Consider the following 20,068-nt stretch of genomic DNA (forward strand, 5'->3'; position numbering starts at 1 on the left):
TCGGTGGTGTTGAGCCAAACGGACTTTAACGTGTGTTTGAACGAGCTGACGGTTCACTCGTTAAGCTGAAAGAAAGATGCTTTAATCACAGGAGTCACCCATGTGTCCACTGTACCATCTGGGAATTCTTCTTGTTTAGCACTCGTAATAACACACACACTAAATCCTCCTTCTTTTGTGCTGTTTTGTAGCAGTGTGTGCACCTGAGACTGTCACCTGTCTGTCTGTCCTGCACTCTCTCTCTCTTTTTCTTTCTCTCTGATTGTGTAATAAAAGTATGAACATGTATTTATAAGTTACACTTGTGTTTGAATCCTGCAGCTTATCACACATTTGATTTCCATGTGTGACAACTGCAAGTGTGTCTGTCCAGAGTGAGGACAGACTGAGGGACCCACTGCTGCACATCATCTGTGAGGCTTTGCACCCCTGATGATCCACAAGGACAAACTCAGCAGTGTGTGAGGAAGAGGAGGAGTAAGAGCCAGCAGCAGCTGACAGATGGAGAGAATAGACAGACTGTTCCCTGTTTGTAAAGGACTGCTAGAAAAGTTTAAAATAACTAATTGTCTGTCCTGAATCAGTCTTATTAGGTTATGTTCAAATCATTTTATCATTCCAGTGTTTTCAGTGTGGGAGAAAGTACTCAGGGCCTTCAAGTTACACACTATGAAAGGCAGCAACAAGTGTAATATTCAGAAACCTAAAGTATGTATCAGCAGCAGAATGGAGCTAAAAATAAATGTTTGTTCCACTTCTATGAAGCTTTGAGTATTTTGGATTAGTAGCACTGCTGTGTTTGTTGCATCATATTGCTGTAATTGTTTATATGTTTTATATATTCTGAGCTAAGTTGATCTATAGTGTTACATGCTATTCTATAAGGATGTTATGTGTTTGTAGACTTTCTGCCCAGTTTGACCCATTTAGCAGAAGTCAGCCTGTTTAAGGCTCTGATATCTATTCTGTATGACTTAAAGCAGTTATGACATGGTCTGATTTTCTCACCCAATAAAGGAATATTTCATATATCAGTCTACTCTTCATTCTATCAGACAGTTATCACAGCTCGCACATTTTTTTTTTGTTTTTACACATATATGTAAGCATTGAGCCAAATGTAATAATGCCAACATACTGAAGGAACAACATTTGTCTCTTATATATAATACATATATAATACACACTGTCAAAGATACTTGTGTGTCTTTGAGTGAAGATTTAAGGTGATAGGACATAAATAGCTGCAACTTGAATCTTTACTGAAGCTCAGTATTTGACACAGAGTTCACTCACATGTGCTGTACCAGTGTACCTGCACATGTAATGTGACAATAGAAGTGATTTGATTTGAGTTCAAACTCATTGCTGTAATAACTAATAATGATTAATATAATAACTAATATTGGCCATATCATATTTACACTGACTCTAGTCTCATGAACAACATTAACTATTTGTTATTTACTAGCTAATCTTAAATGACTGTTCAGTACAGAAATGAAGCCCAATAATCATGTTTTACAGTCCTGTGGTCTCAGCCTCAGATACTTATTAAAATCACACAAAGCTCATGTAGAAACAAACAAACGAACAAAATATGTTCTCCTTCATTTCTGTCAACCACACGTTTCCAGCTATCATGGTTGCTAGGCAACCTGGGCAGCGCGACAGAGGCTAGACTGTCCCATTTCACAAGCCTCACACTTCCGGCCTCAGCGGTCTTTGAGTACGCGGCCCTTGAAGACCGTTGAGGCTGCGTACTTTAAGGCTGCAGACCCTAAATTGGGATACAGCCCCTGAAATACACACACCAGGAATCAAGGGATGGGAAACAGGAGGGGAACACACCTGGAAGACATCACAGCTGACGAGGCAGGGGCAACGTAAACAGAACACACTGACATAAGACAGACCTTCAACGTAAAACAGGAAACACAGACTCAGAGACGCGGACTAAACACAGAGACCTACTACACTAAGGGGATACACAAGCAGGGAAACACCAAACAGAGGGAACACAACAATCATAATACAAAAACTATCAAAAGTAAAAGTACACAACCAAAAACACTGGGTCACTGACCCAGGACCATGACAAATTGGCTTTTACGGCATCCTGGCAGAATGAGTTACATGTGTTCTTGGTTTGTAATCAACTTGCCAGTTCTCACAATTTGATGTAATACAGGAGTCCTAAAGGAAACAATAAACTGTCTTTGATACTTAGACAACAAGTTACACAGAGGTGTTACATTACTTGCATTCATATCAAGTAGCTTTAATTATTTCATATTTGCAGGACTCTCAGGGCATCGTGTTCAGATCTTTTAATTGTTCCCAGAATAACATCCCAGTGTGCTGAAAGTGCTTTCAGTTATTGTGATCCTGTACTTTGGAACAACCTGCCTGCAGACATGAGATCAATTAGGATCAATTACATATGTTTTAATGCCATCTTCCTCCATGTAGAGTAAATGAGATTTGTGTTATATAAATAAAATTGTCATTGTTATTATCATTACTAAAGACATTGCCAGTGTAACGCGGTTAAAGGACCAGGGCGCCTGACTGCAGCTTCATAGACAATGAGCTATCAAAATTCATTTCGACTATGGAGCCTGAGTGTGTGAATAAAACACAGGAAGCCAAAGTAGAGCTCAAAATATATATATTATGTTTGTTATGAGAAATGTATAGACGGATGTACAAAATAATAACCAAAATATGCATATATATCACAAACAAAAATAATGTTGACAATACAAAACAGCTTATTAGGTTCCAAAAGGAGGTGGGATGAGGTGTAGTCCAGTATGAGATTTAGTTCAGTTCCATGGACCTGTGATAGGTCATGTGTCAACAGTTTAATTCAGTCCATAGGTTTACGATTCCTACCGCAACGTAGCGGTGGTAGGGTGGCTCGCCATCTCGTGCTGATCAGGGCTGATCGCGGGTGAAAAAAAAAAAAAAAAAAAAAAAAAAAAAAAAAACCTGACCTAAACAAGGTCAAAAACATAAATTATCATTCACCGAAGAAAATGAAACAGCATTCTACTGCTGTGACAAAATAAATACATAAATAACAAAGACAAGTAACTAATGCCATGTTTCATACAACAATCAATAAACCATCATCTCTTATAATGAATTTCATTCAAAATACTATTATGGAAAAACATTCTCATGGGTCCCATCAAAGTATATCAGCAATAAAGCTAATAAACATTATCCAAAGTTAATCAAATATATTTACAAAACTCATTTAACCACATTTAACCACTAATTTCTAATTTGTGTTGTACAGTTATTTCATTTTCAACTTTAATTTATATATTTTATCTTATTCTTTCCCAGTTAAATTTACCCTTCCATTCTAATTTGTGTTGTACAGTTATTTCATTTTTAACCTTAATTTATATTTTATTCCTTCCTAGTTAAATATACCCTTTTTAATTTTTCATATTTATTTCCAATCTTATTCATAGCCTTTTCCTTTTTTGTTTTCTTTAGGTCACGAGCAGTTGTCCAAGCATTTCACTACATATCGTACTGTGCATGACTGTGTACGTGACAAATAAAATTTGAAGTGTTGCGCAACAGATTCAATAATCTCAATGGAATTTAACTCAATGCAAAATCTTAAAGGCCGTTTTGGCATTTCATCAGAAAAGTAACAAAAAACATCCAAAGCAGACAAAACTGCAAAAATCAAATCACTCGCTCAACTCTAGATACGTTAAGTCAACATTCGGCCATAATGGAATAAACAAAAACCACAATATTCAATAAATAAAACTAGTAATTGCACTTACTGTCGCTAGCCTAGCATTAGCTTACCGGCGTTTTAGCATGTGCGATGGCGGCTCCGCATTTTCATTAATTGTGACAAAACAAAACAAACAAATAACTCACCGTTAAGTCGATTGTGAGGTGGTGTAAAGATGAATGAATCGGCCGGGTTATTGTACGCTCCAAACTGGTATGTAGTGTAAAATTTGTCGATATCGGACAAGTACGCCAAACACAGGGACAACAGCAGCCAGAGGAGCAGGAAACACGCAGTTGCTTGACCCGGAACTTATGCAGGTTCATTCCCGCCACAATAAAGGGATTGGCGGAAGTGGGGTCAGAAGTTTAGCAGTCTTGGGATCAGACTGCTAAAGTTACCAGACATTATTTTTAGTAAAAACACTAAAACTATTTTTTAAATGTTAAATTTTTTTTATTTATAGAGCACTTTATGAGAAAAGAACAAAATAAAATGTGATTTGGTCATTGTCTAACAGTCAGAGACTGATATTTTGGCATTAAAAATCACAGGATCTTGATTTTTAATGTATCATTAAATCTATATTTAATCACCAAATGTATATTTGACAATTCACTTAGTAAAAAACAACTGTCAAGTCATTTGTACCATATAAAAATTTGAGATAAGAATGGCTATATATATGTTTTTCTATAAAAACAGTGCTTTACATAACTCACTTTAGACTACAGTATTTCTAAACAAATATGGCCTTAATTAGCTTTGTTTAGCTTTTGCTTTTCTTCTTCTTCGGCAGCACAGAAATCTAACAAGAGCCACAGTAGAATAGAGCAGAGCAGTGACCACAGACAGCAATATGAACAGTACATCTAAACAGTAGTAAGAGTACCAGGGCATCTTATAAGCCTCTGTACGCAGGTGACGAGCCCCTTTGTGGCGCATCACATATTCTACCCAGAAGACTGCCTTCTCCATGGGTGTTATTGGCTGATCTCTGTGCAAACGTGACATTCGTTGCATGTTCTGCCTGTAGCTCTCTTGATGGAGCAGTTGTTGAAGGACTTGCTCAAAACTGTGGCCATTAACATCAGACAGGTGGATGATCTTTCCAGCTCCTCTCTCCTGCAGTCGCAGAAGGTTGTCATACTGGTCGAAGAACAAGGGTATGCCAAGCACGGGGACCCCATAGTAAATGGCCTCCTGGACACCATTAGTTCCTCCATGAGCTACAAAGACTTTGGTCTTTGGATGACCCAGAAGATCTTTCTGTGGCATCCAGTCGACCATTAAAGTGTTGTTTCCCAGTGTAGAGGGACGGTTTCCTTTGTGCCTCCATATCACCTGGTTAGAAAACAAAAAAATAAAGACCATTAGTATGTAAGTACCCCTGAAACAGACAGTAATGATAAAAGCTTTTGTTTCTGGAAAGAACTTACTGACTTGTGAGTAGTCTTTGTGTGGTTTTCCTGTTTTATTTTTAAAGTATTGCTTTACATGTCATTTCCACTCCTTTGTTTGTCTGCCCTCTCTTCACAGTTCACCTGCTGGACTTGTCCTTAGTTGTTTTTTTAGACTTTGTGCTTATTTGGATTTACCCTTAAATGAACTCTCCTACTTACTTCATATACTCTTCAACTGCCATGTTTTTTCAGTTGTTCCTCCCTTTTTGTTATTAAAAATGTTTAAGTTCAACAAACCTTTGGTTCTTTCTCCCTACCTCTCAGTCTAAAGACTTTCTGTCTATCTTAAATTATAAAGATTTACACTACCTCTGGGTCAGACAGAAAGACAGCTGAAATTATATTGTTATATGATTATAATTGTTTCATTATTCTGCTTCAGTTAGGCAGTTATTTGTAACGCTATTAAGTACCTACAACTTTCAGATTATAAATTGTATTTACAATAATTTAGCTGATTGAAAATTAATGCAACACCTATAATGAACGTAACGTATCAGCTTTAAAATTGTAAATTATAGGGGCTCTCTCACCTTCTGAGGCATCTTGGCAAACACGCTGGCGATTTCATCTGCAATCTCTTTGGGCAAAGCATCAACTAAGGTTCCCAGAGTCATGATGATCACTCCATGCTGCCCAGCACTCTGAACAAACTCCTCCAGCTCTGCTGGCAGAGGCTGAGCTGGTTTGCACTGAAATCCTCCTATATAGACAACATTTGGCATAGTGGGGCGAGGGAACTCGAACACAAAATCTGACCTGAACAGCCAAATGTCTGCTTCCTGAAGAAGTGAGATGATGTCACATCCACCCTCAATATACTTATCACACATCTCATCATAGACTGGGCCCACCAAGAATTTCTGCTGGAACAGCGTAATGCCATGGAATAATATGTTTTTGATCCTCTGGATGAAATTCATTTTGTCTGTTAAGCCGGATCCTGGCACCGGGATGTAAGAGAGGGGTGAGGGAGCTAACACAAAGTGGCCTTCTCCACTGGTGATCCAGCGTACGTTGAGCACTAAGGGAAGCTTGAGATATTTGGCTAGAATGACCCCTGGGGCCATAGCTGGATCAGTTAGAACCAGATCATACTGGGAATCTCTTAATCTTTTGACCATAGTTTGATCATTCAAAATATGTTTGGCCATCTCAGATATCAGCACGTGAGCCTTATGAATCATAGAAAGGAAATCCTTGGTGAGTTTGAGGAAAGTCAGCAGTGAAGTCCCTTCTCTCTGTGCCTAAAAATAGTTAGAAAAAAACGTGTTATTCATAAATAAATGCATCCATCCATTTTCTGACACTTATTCAGGTCTGGGGCAGCGGTCTAAACAGAAATCCACTGACATCCCTCTCCCCAACCACCTTATCCAGCAGCAAAGAGATACAGGGTCCAGTCAAATGGTCATTTTCCATTATGGAGGTTCCTAAGTGAAGTCACACAAAGTATCTGCAGGGCAGCCATAGTAAGGGAGGGTGCTTCAGCACTTTTATTTATTATCTCCTTTACCATAAAACTCACTGAATTGAGGTAATATTGTTCCTCAGTTCTGATATTTATCACTCACCATTCATAAAACTATAAACACAACTGTGGTGCAGATCATGTAGATGTTTATTTACAGTGCGTTTTGCATATTATGCTATTCACACAAAGAATTTTCCACTCCTTCCTTCCCTCACTTGTGAACAAGATCCCAACATACTTTAACTTCTCCTCTTAGGCCAGCAACTTGTTCATGGAGTTAGCACATGCAACATTCCCTAACCTGAAGGTGCAGCGAAGCAACCCTCTCACCCACTGGGGAAAACTAGAAAGTGGAGGCACTGAGCAGGAAATACAAATCTTGGTGGGAATTCAAAGCTCTTGGGATCAGACTGCTAAAGCTTCCACCTTTGACCGCTGCCCGACTCACAATGCATCACACCGAAATAAATACATTAAATCCATAGTCACATACCCTCATATGCTCTTGAAGGTACACCTCGAAGAAGTTGTCTACATCTTCACCCAAATCAATTGTAATGGATGTGTAAATATCAGACTTCTCAGGGATAAATAAGGTGTTTGCGGCCCTGATCACAGTGAGGCTGTGACCCCTGGCATGAAGTTCTTCTAGAACGATCTTCATATTGATCCAGTGGCTGCCATCTACAGGGAAAACTAGGACGTTTCCTCCATTGCAATGTTGTGTTAATGAAATGAGGCAAACAGTGAGTATAACAAACAACCCCCACCCACGATGTGAAGCCATGGTTCCTATAATGTCAGAAGGAGACAGGGTCATATCAGTCAATGTACCACGTATAAGATATATATGACAAGTAAAGGTTAAAAAGTTTGACTAAATATATATACAGTACAATTCAAGATTATTTTATACATTTGTAAACAGTAGAAACTTTCAACAACTGTCAACGGGAGAAGGAAGATGTGTCTGAAATGAACTTACCCACAGTAAAAAGAGGCAACAGTAGTCCTGCTTGCCCAGGGACTTGCCCAGGGACTACCAATGCATCATTCCTTACATATGGGTTCAAACTCCAGTGTTATACAAGAGCAGTTCTTTCTCTGGTAAATTAGTTACCTGTGACACGTGACAAGTCACTTTTTTTAAATTTAATTTAGTGATATCAGAGAACTGATACTGTTTCACTGTGAGCACCTTTGTGACTGTTGCTGTTACATAAGTACAATGCTTATAGCAGACTAACGTGTCAAAAAAGACAAACTGACAAACTGATAATAAATACATAAGCTATCATGCTCTTATGGAATGTATTTAGTTTCCTCAGGGATTTGACCTAGAGGTTATTTGACCATATTTGAACATTAAATCTAGTTGAAAGGCCTGACATTCCTCTTACGATCCACTTAGGATCAGTCAAAGAAAGAATTTAGAACCTTTACTAAAACCTTGATGTTTCAAGCTACACTACTTTAAAAAGTATAATTAGGTATTGTCCAGTGGCGTAAATGACACAAGTAAAAGTACTTAATACATAAAAATGAGTTGTGTAACCATCAAGAATATTATTAGATTTTAATATGTATTTTATGTACACTGTATTTTCTTATTTTCATACGAATTAAGGCTTCTAAAAAAAGAAAGAGCAAATACCAAGAAGTAAAGGGGAAACAATCAAAGTTGCCTCCTATTGATCATTTGTCACAAGACCTTTTAAATATGTTAATATTTATAAGAAAATACATGCCCAGTAATCACTCTGAAGGACTATTTTATGTGTCTTACATGACTGTCCACGGAGCTGTGCCTGTAGATTGCAGTAAAGTTAGTAAACTTTGAAATCGTAGGGCGTCAGCTACAGGTCCTTAATGGCTGCTCATTACATCCAAAAAAGCAGGGGAAGCGCTTTAAAATTATACTTCATAATAGCTGCACCGATCATGGCTTTGTGTAAGCTAATCATTAGTGCCTCTACGATTTGCAGATAGATTTTCAAGACAGAGTGCAAACTTGTGAGTTAATTTTCATAATACCGTTTCACTTGGTGAACCCACTCTTGCTGCTTTGGTTTTACATGCCAGAGAAAAACAACCATCTCAATTTCCTCAGGAAGGAAAAAAATGCAGTTATTACTGATGTCTCTGCTGGGTCCTAACACCTGCCGCTTTCTAGTCCCTTTTGGATTTCATTCAGGACTTTTACAGAATAAAAATTATGCTTGGCAGGTGAACAGTGAGAGTGGTTTGTCATATGTTCCAAAGAATTATAAACTAAAGAATAAGGACGATTTTGAGAAGTGCTATGATGTTAAAAAGGATCACCACTGAAACCCTAACTTTCATAGATAATATTGTTCAGGAGGTAGTGTATTTTCACAAATAACTGTAGCAGATACATTGTAGCATATTCTAAAAACAATTACCCTATTTTTTGGTTTTTTATTCAAATTTGAAATCTATTTCTTTGTATTTATTGATAAAATTTGTGACTTTATAGTGTTTTGGCTTACACGTTTGCCTAACAATCAAATGACTCATGTTTCCAGGATGAGACACAAATCCCCTTTTGGGTTGTACCAGGAAGAGCATCAACTGACATACCGCTCAGTACAGAATTTTCCTGTGTTTGAAAAGTACCTTTTTGTCCATCAACAACCTGTCTATAACAAGATAAATTGAATTTTCAGGTCACCCCTGTAGTCTGTGAATGTTCTTTCTGGCAGGCCCTCCCCAACATAACCCTCCTGATACGGAGCTGTTCAGCTGTCCTGCTGTCCAGCTGCATTTCCTAGCTTTGGGCACAGGCCTGCCACTTCTCTTTGGATTTTTCCTGTTTCTTGCCCCAAGACTCAATGATGGGACCTCTTTTATTTTCATTTTAATAGAAAAAGCAATATTGGTTAAATTTCCTTTCTATTTGCGTAAATGCATCTTCTATACTTTGCAGTTGTCTCAAACAGCATTCTCTTATTTTGCACCTTATTTTGAAACTACAGAGCACACTATAGCTAAATGCTTTTTTCTCCATGGGAGAGTCCAGAGGTCTCATTAAGACTTCTGTAAGTGAAGAGTGCAATAAGTTGGATGTTTGTTAGGCTAACTCTGATTTGTTTTATTTGGTTTTATTAGTTTTGATGTTGAATAAAGATTTAATAAATTAATAAAAAATGTAAAAAACTTCCAGTAGAGTGTTTACATGAGTATAAGTCATTCAATATAATTTTAAAAGGCATTCCTGATCAAATATGATGGATAGCTATATATAGACCCTTATAAAGATTATTAGATTTTTTGTCAATGGTTTAAAATGTCAAGATTTTACTTAGCAGTTTTCTTAAAAAGTGGGTCCAATTGACTTTTCTTTGTATTTTTTATATGTATTTTTTGTAGCAAAATCAAAGTATCACGTTCTTAAGAAAATGTATTTTTATATGTATTTGTAACTTTGTAAACTACTGTTTTGCATTTTAGTGAAAATACAAGGTAATACAAGATTTTTTTTCTCATTTTAAAATGGGTCTCATTTAGCTTTGTTTACTTGTTTTTCTTTCTTACTTTTCTACAAAACAGAAATTTGAAAATAACAAAAATAGAGAGGAGCAGAGCAGTGACTGCAGACAGCATTAGGAGCATTACATCTAAACACTAGTAAGAGTACCAGGGCATCTTATAACCCTCTGCACACAAGTGATGAGCTCCTTTGTGATGCATCACAAATTCTACCCAGAAGACAGCCTGCTCCATGGCTGTTATTGGATGATCTCTGTGCAAACGTGACATTCGTTAAATTTTTTGCCTGTAGCTCTCTTGATGGAGTACTTCTTGCAGGCCTTCCTCAAAACTGTGGCCATCAACATCAATCTGTACCCTCATACCATCAGAAATGCAGGCTTTATAAAGTGAGAGCTGAAGACAAGCTCAGCGAATGCAACGTCCATGTGAAATGTGTCACCAGCCCATGATTATGCACGATTTAAATAAGAGAAATTGTATTTGTAACTGTTAAATATGGAATCATAATTTCTGTGATTTTGCTGATAGTTTATGTTATACATGTAACCAACACAACAAAAAAGAAAATATAACAATGACTATAATTTCAGGCCTCTCACTGAGATTCTATTTGGAGTGGCTTGGTTGTGCAAAGATGTGTGCGTGTGAGTGTGTGTGTGTATGTGAGAGAGAGAAGAAAAGGAGGGGGGAGTAAAAGAGACACGGAGGAGGCACTAATCTAAGAGGATCTCTGACTTTAACATGTATAATTTGAAAAAGAAACCTTTGAGTGTATTGTGACTAACGAACACAGAGTTGTGAAGAGAAAACGTATTCCTACAGGGATTTAAAAAGAGATGGAATCATAAATTAAGTCTTAAGAAAATTATATTCATATGTGATGGAGTTACTAACATCAAGTGATTGGATATCACAACAGGTGAGACTAGATGTCATCTCACTGACGTCCAGAAAGAGAGGGGGGAGAAAGGAGGACCAGGTATAAAAGTTTTGTGCAGAAGAGATCATTTATTCATCTTTTAGTCTCCTGTGATATGAGCAGTACAGAAGAATCAACCTAGTTCAACGTTTTAGTAGAGATGCCAGAGCGATCAACTTGGTTATGTATTATTCAGCTTTTTCTCTGCTTATTTGTGCTGTGTTCATTATAAATCCAAGAGGATTTGGATTTCTTTTGTTTTTCTGCTGAATTACAACTTCCAAGATTTTAATGGTTTTCCTGTGGATAAGAACTTTAAGATTTGGATTTTCACTGCATACTTGGGGATTGAATTTCCAAGGCATGCTGTTTCCCTGTTGGACTTCAGGGGCATCTTCATTCTGGATGTGCCCAACCTCCTGTCTCTGCTCCAAGATCAGTATCACATATTAGCATTAGATCAGAGTAGGTTAATTAGGTAGGTATAATTAAAGTCACTTGAGTATATGATTATTTGATTTGGTTTCAGCTTTGCTCCTGCTAAATTGCATTAACCTACCCTGCATTCAGAACCTGTAAAATTGTAGACGTTTGTTTTTGGGGGGTTTTTCCTTTTGTGAAAGAGTAAAGGTAAAAACCACCATATTACTCTAACATCACTGAGAGCTCTTGTAGATTATTCTAGCCTTAAAAATGAACATATCCTTGGGGCCTACTTTTCCAGACCACTACATTGAAATCTAGTTAGTTATCAAGCACACAGATTTAAAGGAGAGCTGCTAATAACAGGTGTGCCTGAGTGGAGCGCTTAAGTAGTGGGCCCTGTGGACATGCGTTCAGAGAGAGCAGGATCAACATCCTGAGGGTTAAGAAGCAGTTAGAGCTGGCCAAGTCTCCTCCCCGGCTCCTTTTCAAGCAGAGAGCCTATCTCGGAGCTTCCTGTATTAGAAGTTACTGGTTGAAATTCCACAACAGTCAGTGATTTCTCAAAGTGTTCCCAGGCTTTTGTAATAACTTCCATGACAAAAATCATGCCCGTTTTTTGCCATCAAAGCCAAAAAAATATTTTTCCATGCAGTAGAAATTAGAGTTTAAACATCTGATGCATTTCTTCTCTCCTATTGTGAATAAAATATGGGTTTAAGGTTTACAAATCATTAGATTCCATTCTTATTTAAAAGCAACTTAATTTCTTTCCAAATTCAGTTTTAATGCACGCACACAATGTGTGTGAAATGTAGTTCTAGAGGGTTTTTTTTATTTTTATTGTCACTTTACTTAAGAAAAAAATACAGAGTCATAATTAGCATGTTTTGCAGTGAAACTACAACACTAGGGACAATATTTGGAATGTCCCAGCAAAATTAGCTTTGTTTAGTTTTTATCTTTCTTTGTCTTTGGCGGCACAGAAATCTGAAAACAGCCACAATAGAGAGAAGCAGCACAGTGACCACAGACAGCAATATGAACAGTACATCTAAACAGTAGTAAGAGTACCAGGGCATCTTATAAGCCTCTGTACGCAGGTGACGAGCCCCTTTGTGGCGCATCACATATTCTACCCAGAAGACGGCCTTCTCCATGGGTGTTATTGGCTGATCTCTGTGCAAACGTGACAGTCTTTGAATGTTCTGCCTGTAGCTCTCTTGGTGGATCACTTCCTTAAGGCCTTGCTCAAAACTGTGGCCATTAACATCAGCCAGCTGAATAATCTTTCCAGCTCCTCTCTCCTGCAGTCGTAGAAGGTTGTCATACTGGTCGAAGAACAAGGGTATGCCGAGCACAGGGACCCCATAGTAAATGGTCTCCTGGACACCATTAGTTCCTCCATGGGCTACAAAGACTTTGGTCTGTGGATGACCCAGAAGATCTTTCTGTGGCATCCAGTCGACTATTAGTGTGTTGTTTCCCAGTGTAGAGGGTCGTCTCCTTTATGCTTCCAGATCACCTGAACAGAAAAACAAAAAAAATAAATACATTTCAGCTCACAATGTTGAGTAAGAGCACTTATCTTTCTACATGAAGAGGCAACTTGACAAGAAGAATCATTCTGTTACATAAGCATAGTGTTAACCTGTGCAATTAAGAGACAAAACAAAGCCTGCAGCATTTTTTACCTTCTGGGGCATCTCCACAAACACGCTGGCGATTTCATCTGTAACCTCTTTGGGCAAAGCATCGACATAAGTTCCCAGGCTCATGATGATGACTCCATATTGCCCGGCACTCTGAACAAACTCCTCCAGCTCTGCTGGCAGAGGCCGAGCTGGTTTGCACTGAAATCCTGCTATATAGTCTATGTTTGGCATAGTGGGGCGAGGGAACTCGAACACAAAATCTGATCTGAACAACCAAATGTCTGCTTCCTGTAGTACTGAGATGACATCACATCCACCCTCAATATACTTATTTCACATGTCATCATAGATTGGCAGAAAAATAAAGTTCTGCTGGAACAAGGTAAAGATATAGAAAAATATATTTTTGATCCTCTGAATAAAGCTCATTTGGTCTGTTAAACCAGATCCTAGCACCGGGATATACGAGAGTGGCGAAGGGGTCAACACAAAGTGGCCTTCCCCTCTAGGGATCCAGTGTACATAAAGTACTAATGGAAGTTTGAGATATTTGGCTAGAACAGCCCCTGATGGCATGGCAGGATCAGTTAGAAGCAGATCATACTGGGAAACTACTAATATTTTCACCATATTTTGATCATCAAGGATTTGATTTATGAACTCAGACCACAATGAATGGAATTGAAAAATCATAGAGAGGAATTTTTTTATACATTTGAAGGAATTCAGCAGTGAAGCTCGCTCTCTTTGCATCTAAAAATGGAAAGAGTGTTTAAAACATGTTTATCACACACAAATTACTTAATTTCCCCATCAAATGGAGCCAAAGATGTCACATACCCTGATGTATTCCTCTATGGACCCATCTAAAAAATGCTCAAGATCTTCATCCATTTCAATTGTAATGGATGTGTAAAGATCAGACTTTTCAGAGATGTACCAGCTGGTAGACGGCCTGATCACAGTGAGGTTGTGTCCACTGGCATGAAGTTCTTCGAGAAGGATTTTCAGATTGACCCAGTGGCTGCCATCTACAGGAACCACAAGAATGTTTCCTCCATTGCAATGTGGTGTAAATGAAATCAGGAAAAGACTGAGGAAAATGGGCATCCCACAGGCACAAAATGACGGCATCGCTTCTGTAACAGACCAAAGCAAATAATGATCCCCTTACTCATAACAGACTTCTCGCTGCCTGACATTCAAGTACAGGTAGTCTTATATGTTCAAACATGGAATGATTTCATATACTTGTATGGCAAACGACAGTATACATACTGCAGCAAGATTCCATTCAAATTTTTCCTTACCTATCGTCAGCAGTTTAACTAAAGGAATCCTTGCTCTCTACATAATGTAAATGAGTTACCTGATGTCTTTCTCCCTAGAGTGCTGTGTTAGCTCTGTGGTTGAGCAGATGACCATATGTCGCATGGCCTGGACGGAGGCAGGGAGTGAGTGGATCAGTCAGACACATACATACATCTGGTCAGAAGTTTTAGAATGCCCCAATTTTGTCCCTGCGCCCCTTTTGCCTACTTAAAAACACTCCAAGGTATTGTCATGCTACCAATGATATGAGTTACATACAGCGCATTTAAATCTTAAATGGGCCAGACCACTATAGTATTGCTAGTAAAATTCCTACATAATCCATTTCCATACCATGAGGTCAGCATGTCTACGTGGTCTTTATACAAGTTATCCTTTTCTAGGATTATCATTCCTTTCCAGCAGAACAGTAACATACCTCCTTACCCCCATACATCCCAATTGCAAATTTCAGCTGCGGATCTTGACATTAGAGTTAAATCCAGCGCAGACTTTTCCCCTGAGTTGATATTAATGTTTGTTCCTTGTCCATCATTTGAACATCCAAATTCCTTCTCATCTATTTGTTCTTCCATTACCTCACCATTCCCATCAGTTCTTTCTCCTTCCTAGCGTGTGCTAAGAGCAATGAAATCCCCAAGTCATTTTTCACCATCTTGACATGTCATGCAGTTATAAGAGTAAGGACCCTTTTAAAAAAAAAAAAAAAAAAAAGGATTATAGATCATTGTAATGCCTCCTTCTGTTAGCGTTATAAGAGGATTAAATAAAGTTGTTTTATTATTTTTATATACACAGTGCAGTGTGCTCAAGTTGGCGTTCCATGTTTGAGGGTCAGAAGCTTCATCCAGTGGTATGACTGGGCTGAAATATTGAGATGACGTAGTAGCGCAGAGGGTTTTGCAGCATGCTTACACATTACACTTGATAATGGTTATAGGGGTCAAAGGGAGTCCGAACAAAATGTCCTGAACTAGATATTAGTATCAGTAATGTTAAAATGATCAAGGCTAGGCAGTGAGGTGTTTGTGTGTCCGTCTTTGTGATTCCAGGAAAAAGGGGCAGATAGGAGGTCGACGAAGAGCAGACGGAGAGGACATCGAATGGAGACGTCAGGATGGGTTCTGGAAGAAGACTGGCATAATAATCATTTCTTATTGACGCAGTATAAAACCTGTACAGCCCGATGAGGGTCATCCTTTCTGTGAAGACAGGTGGCTGCACTCAGAGAGGTCCAGCGCTTTAACCTGTAATTTCAGCTGCTGAAGCAAATTAAATCTTTTAAACGACACATTTTTCCTGTACTTCCTTCTGAAAAATTTTGAACAAGGCACTTCCCTAGCCATATTTCTATTGCAGAGTATTCTAGTTTATCTCTTTTTCTGCCCCTTAGTAAGTTATATTTTACTTAAATATTGCATATCCACCACTAGTAGCAAAACATCCCTCGTGTCTGACCACCATGCACTTACATACAAAAAAAGGCCTTCTCAAGCCACCTGTACCACCACTATGTTTAAAGTTTTGCCCAGGTGTCTGTATGCCAATTCATACCATAGCAGTAGTAGGAAAGATTATGAAAATCAGGATTATATATCTGACTTAACTGTTCAACTGTAGTACTCAGTGGATCTCTCACATCTTATATCAGGGCTGTCATTCCCACATGCAGAGCAGGTGCTTTCACAATCATTTGGAGTTGTTCTGCTGCGTGCCTCAGTTCACATGTACCATTGATCACACCAGCTTCTTAGGATCTGTGTTTGTCAAGTTCTCATTCCTTATTTTATTTACTCTTATCCTCATGAGCATCCATGCTTTTTTACATGTGTCATCACTTAAGCCATCACTTGACCTTGCAAACTTTCTCAAACCTTCCTTTCATTTCAAATACTCTTCAAAGTAGTTTTAAAATGGCTAACTGATCATCTGCAGAGGAATGACTCATTCAAAGAGTTTCACTCAGGTTTCAGTAAAGGTTACATATGTGCATATTAAACAAATATGTAAGACTGCTTTCTTGCATTTGCACATCATCTCTAAATGTAGAAGCATCCTGTCTCAGAGTGATGCAGAAAAATTAGATCACATATGTATTACCTATAGGATAGACAATTGTGATCTATTATCATAAGTTATAAGATGAGATAAACCTTCATTAGTCCCACATGTGGAAAATATTTTGGTTATGGCAAAAAGTACAAGTTAAGACCAGTAAAAATAAGGAGAGAAAAACAATAGAATAGAATAAGATTAAAAAAAGTAGAATAAAATACTATATGCAATAGATCAAAGTACTAATTATACTGTTATATTGGAAGATTGCACTTGACACTGGGATGTGTCTGTACGCATGTGTGTGGTCACCTGCAGAGACCATCTTGTAGAGTCTGACAGCAGTAGGAAGGAAAGACCTGTGAAATCTCTCCATCCCACACTGTGGGCAGTGTTGTTGAGTAACGGAATACATGTACCACCGTTACGTATTTAAAATACAAAATATGAGTAACTGTATTCCGTCACAGTTACCATTTAAAAAGGTGGTATTTAGAATACAGTTACTTTGTTGAAATAAATGGATTACACGGTGGTATTTTCCTGTTTCATATTGTCGCGGGTCAGGACTGTTTGGGTTTTGTTTGACAGCTATGTTCCAGGCGGCAGCGTTACGGTTGCCATGGTTACAGGGTGAGGCGCGCTCTCTGCGACTGTGTGTTTCCTGGGTGAGAGAGCACCTTTTTGTTGTTGTTGTTGTGCTAAGCTACAGAATGCTACAGGCATAGCCCTAAAGAATGTAGCCTCATGGGTAGTGTAGTCCGTGCTGCAGGGAGAATGGACTGCCATACACGTTATGTCCCATATGGAAAAGAAATAGTAAAAACTTATATGTGATTACTCATGAAAGTGGCCACTTTCATGAGTAAATCATATAAGGCTTACATGATTTACTCATGAAAGTGGCCACTTTCTCATTACTTTCATACATTGTTTTAGTTAGTATCCAAAACATACAAGTTTCATTATATAATTTTTCAAGGGATCTTATATCTGTTTTCACTCTTATATGCTTTTCATACAAGTTTAACACAAGACAGATACAAACTTTATAAGATTTATATATATCTTTTATATATATCTTTTCCATATGAGCGCAAGGAGGGAGAAAAAGGAAGTAGAAAAGTACGAGCTGTCATCGAGCAGAAACGGGAGCTGGAAGTATGTAAATATAATAATAACCAGAGGTCCCTTTACTACGGTTCGAAGCCGTGGACCTTCAGTAATAGTAATAAATCACACAGCAATAGTACATTCATGCAGTTGTAAAAAGCATGATAATATATTAAGTAATCCAAAGTATTCAGAATACATTACTCTCATTGAGTAACGTAACAGAATACGTTACAAAATACATTTTCGGGCATGTATTCTGTAATCTGTAGTGGAATACATTTTAAAAGTAACCTTCCCAACACTGACCGTGGGTGCCGCAAGCTGCCACTGAAGGAGCTGCTCGGTGCTGTCAGAGTCTCCTGCATGGGGCGGGAGATGTTGTCCAACAGGGATGACAGCTTAGCCACCATTCTTCTGTCACTCACCACCTCCATTGTGTTCAGAGGGCATCCTAGAACGGATTTGGCCCTCCGGATTGCCCTGTCCAGTTTCTTCCTGTCCCCAGCAGAGATGCTGCCGCCCCAGCAGATCACACCATAAAAGATGGCTGAAGACATCTTTGGGGCCCCCATATTGCAGAAGACCCTGTCCGACACACAGCCCTGAGTTCTCACATACGGTGGTCAGTCGGTGAGGTAGTCCAGTATCCATGTTTTGAGGTAATGGTCCACTCCTGAGTTCTCCAGCTTATCCTTCAGAACTGTGGGAAGAATAGTGTTTAAGGCACTGGAGAAATCAAAGAACATGACTCTCACAGTGCTCCCAGCAGTTTCCAGGTGAGAGAGGGAACAATACAGGCGATGAATGAATGCATCATCCTCTCCAGTGCCAGGCTGGTAGGTAATCTGAAGTGGGTCCAGTGATGAGCTCACCAGGGGCCGAAACTCAGCCAGGATCAACCGCTCCAGGGTCTTCATCAAGTGGGATGTCAGAGCAACCGGCCTGTAGCTGTTGGGGTCCTTGGGACGTGGAATCTTTGGCACTGGTACCACACAAGAGGTTTTCCAGAGCTGTGGAACTGTCCCCAGCCTCAGGCTCAGGTTGAAGATGTGACAGGTTGAGAGAGACAGGCTGGAGCAGTGTGTTGGATGTGAACTGGATGCTTTGGTTGGGGGTGGAGAGTAGTGAGCAGTGTGAGTGGAGGAGGTGTGAAGTGTCTGAGGTGTCAGAGGTGGAACAGCAGCAGTGGGGGTGGGTGAGTCTGCAGCCGATGTTGAAGATTGCATTGTGGATTAATCAAACCTGTTAAAGATGGTTTGAATATTTTAGAATATTTTAAAGTAAAAAGGGAGACAAAGCCTTCAGCTTTAAATATCCTCTTCTGTTGAACCAGCTCCCAGCTTGGATTCAAGAGAGAGACACCCTCTACTTAGGCCTAAAACATTCCTTTTTGACATAGCAAATGAGTTAGGGCTGTATCAGGTGACCCTGAAACTTCCCCTAGTTACAATGCAATAGCCTGTGCTGCTTTCTTCCTGTTAAAAGGGCATTTTTCCTTCCCACTGTTGCCAAGTTCTTGCTCATAAGTAGTCATTTAGTTGTTGAGGTTCTATGATTGTAGGATTTAAATTACAATATAAAGCAAATCAAGATGTCTGTTGTAATTTGGTGGTGTACAAAAAAAAAAGCTATGTCAAATCACATCCGCCTGCATCTTCTGATCAGCCTTTTATATTATTATATACCTTGACCAGTTCTTTCAGTGCAACTTTCAGCTGGCAGTAAAACTCATGCACTTTTTTCCCCACATCCAGCTCCACACTGCACACAAAAAAATAAAAATAAAGATAAAAATACTACCAGTTCCTTTTTAGAAATTCCCAGAACAACAAGGCCTTTGCTCCAGCCCTATACCCCTGCCAAAGTTCTTTAACAATTCCTGCTGACCATTAAACAAAGGCAAAAGCCAGTAAGATAAGACAATAATTGAAAGGTCACACCCAACTGCTGACATCACTCACCCGCGCCCACACATTCATCCAACAAGCAGGTAAACGGGAGACAGGGGCTGTATCCCAATTCAGGGTCTGCAGCCTTAAAGTACGCATTTCAAGGCCGATTACGTCACAGCGGCGCGCCGAAGGCTGTCCCAATTCAAAGGCTGCTCGAAATGTAGCCCTGAAATGCGTCCTTCATTTCCCTGAATTTTAAGGCTGTGGCAGTGTAGACTTCGTGGCCCAACATATCCCAGAATGCATAGCGCGGCGGTGGGTGTGGATAATTTTGCCAAAAAAAAACGGCGGATGAGGGGCGGCCGAAGAGTAAACTTTAAGTAAGTACTGAATATTATGTCACTTATTTATGTGCAAATGTTTAATAACGACACCGGTTCACTCATTGGCGGCCGCT

General features: G+C 39.1%; 1 protein-coding gene and 1 pseudogene across 5 annotated transcripts; both read right to left on the minus strand.

Moving 5' to 3' along the window:
• Window positions 1–4,212: 4,212 nt before the first annotated feature.
• On the minus strand, window positions 4,213–8,793 carry LOC146700241 (UDP-glucuronosyltransferase 2A2-like). 4 transcript variants are annotated; one of them, XM_085470381.1, is made up of 5 exons: window positions 8,741–8,793; window positions 7,692–7,826; window positions 7,200–7,498; window positions 5,766–6,479; window positions 4,213–5,113 (listed from the first exon to the last, which is right to left on the minus strand). In XM_085470381.1, exons 3-5 carry the CDS (start codon window positions 7,491–7,493, stop codon window positions 4,529–4,531), a joined length of 1,593 nt encoding a protein of 530 aa, XP_085326507.1. In that variant the 5' UTR covers window positions 7,494–7,498; window positions 7,692–7,826; window positions 8,741–8,793; the 3' UTR covers window positions 4,213–4,528. The 4 variants fall into 4 exon arrangements, with proteins under 4 accessions (XP_085326507.1, XP_085326510.1, XP_085326509.1 ...); XM_085470384.1 differs by lacking the exon at window positions 7,692–7,826 and having other exon boundaries at window positions 8,741–8,768; XM_085470383.1 differs by lacking the exon at window positions 8,741–8,793 and having other exon boundaries at window positions 7,692–8,715.
• A 3,647-nt stretch (window positions 8,794–12,440) lies between these two features.
• On the minus strand, window positions 12,441–15,121 carry LOC146700242 (UDP-glucuronosyltransferase 2C1-like; annotated as a pseudogene). Its single transcript, XR_014922667.1, has 3 exons — window positions 14,057–15,121; window positions 13,256–13,969; window positions 12,441–13,086 (listed from the first exon to the last, which is right to left on the minus strand). The product of XR_014922667.1 is annotated as a UDP-glucuronosyltransferase 2C1-like (transcript).
• Between the last annotated feature and the right edge of the window lie 4,947 nt (window positions 15,122–20,068).

The sequence above is a fragment of the Copadichromis virginalis genome, linkage group LG10 (assembly GCF_057382275.1).
Source record: "Copadichromis virginalis isolate Kocher_CV1m ecotype Utaka linkage group LG10, C_Virginalis_male_GT1.1, whole genome shotgun sequence".
Taxonomy (NCBI): Eukaryota; Metazoa; Chordata; class Actinopteri; order Cichliformes; family Cichlidae; genus Copadichromis; species Copadichromis virginalis.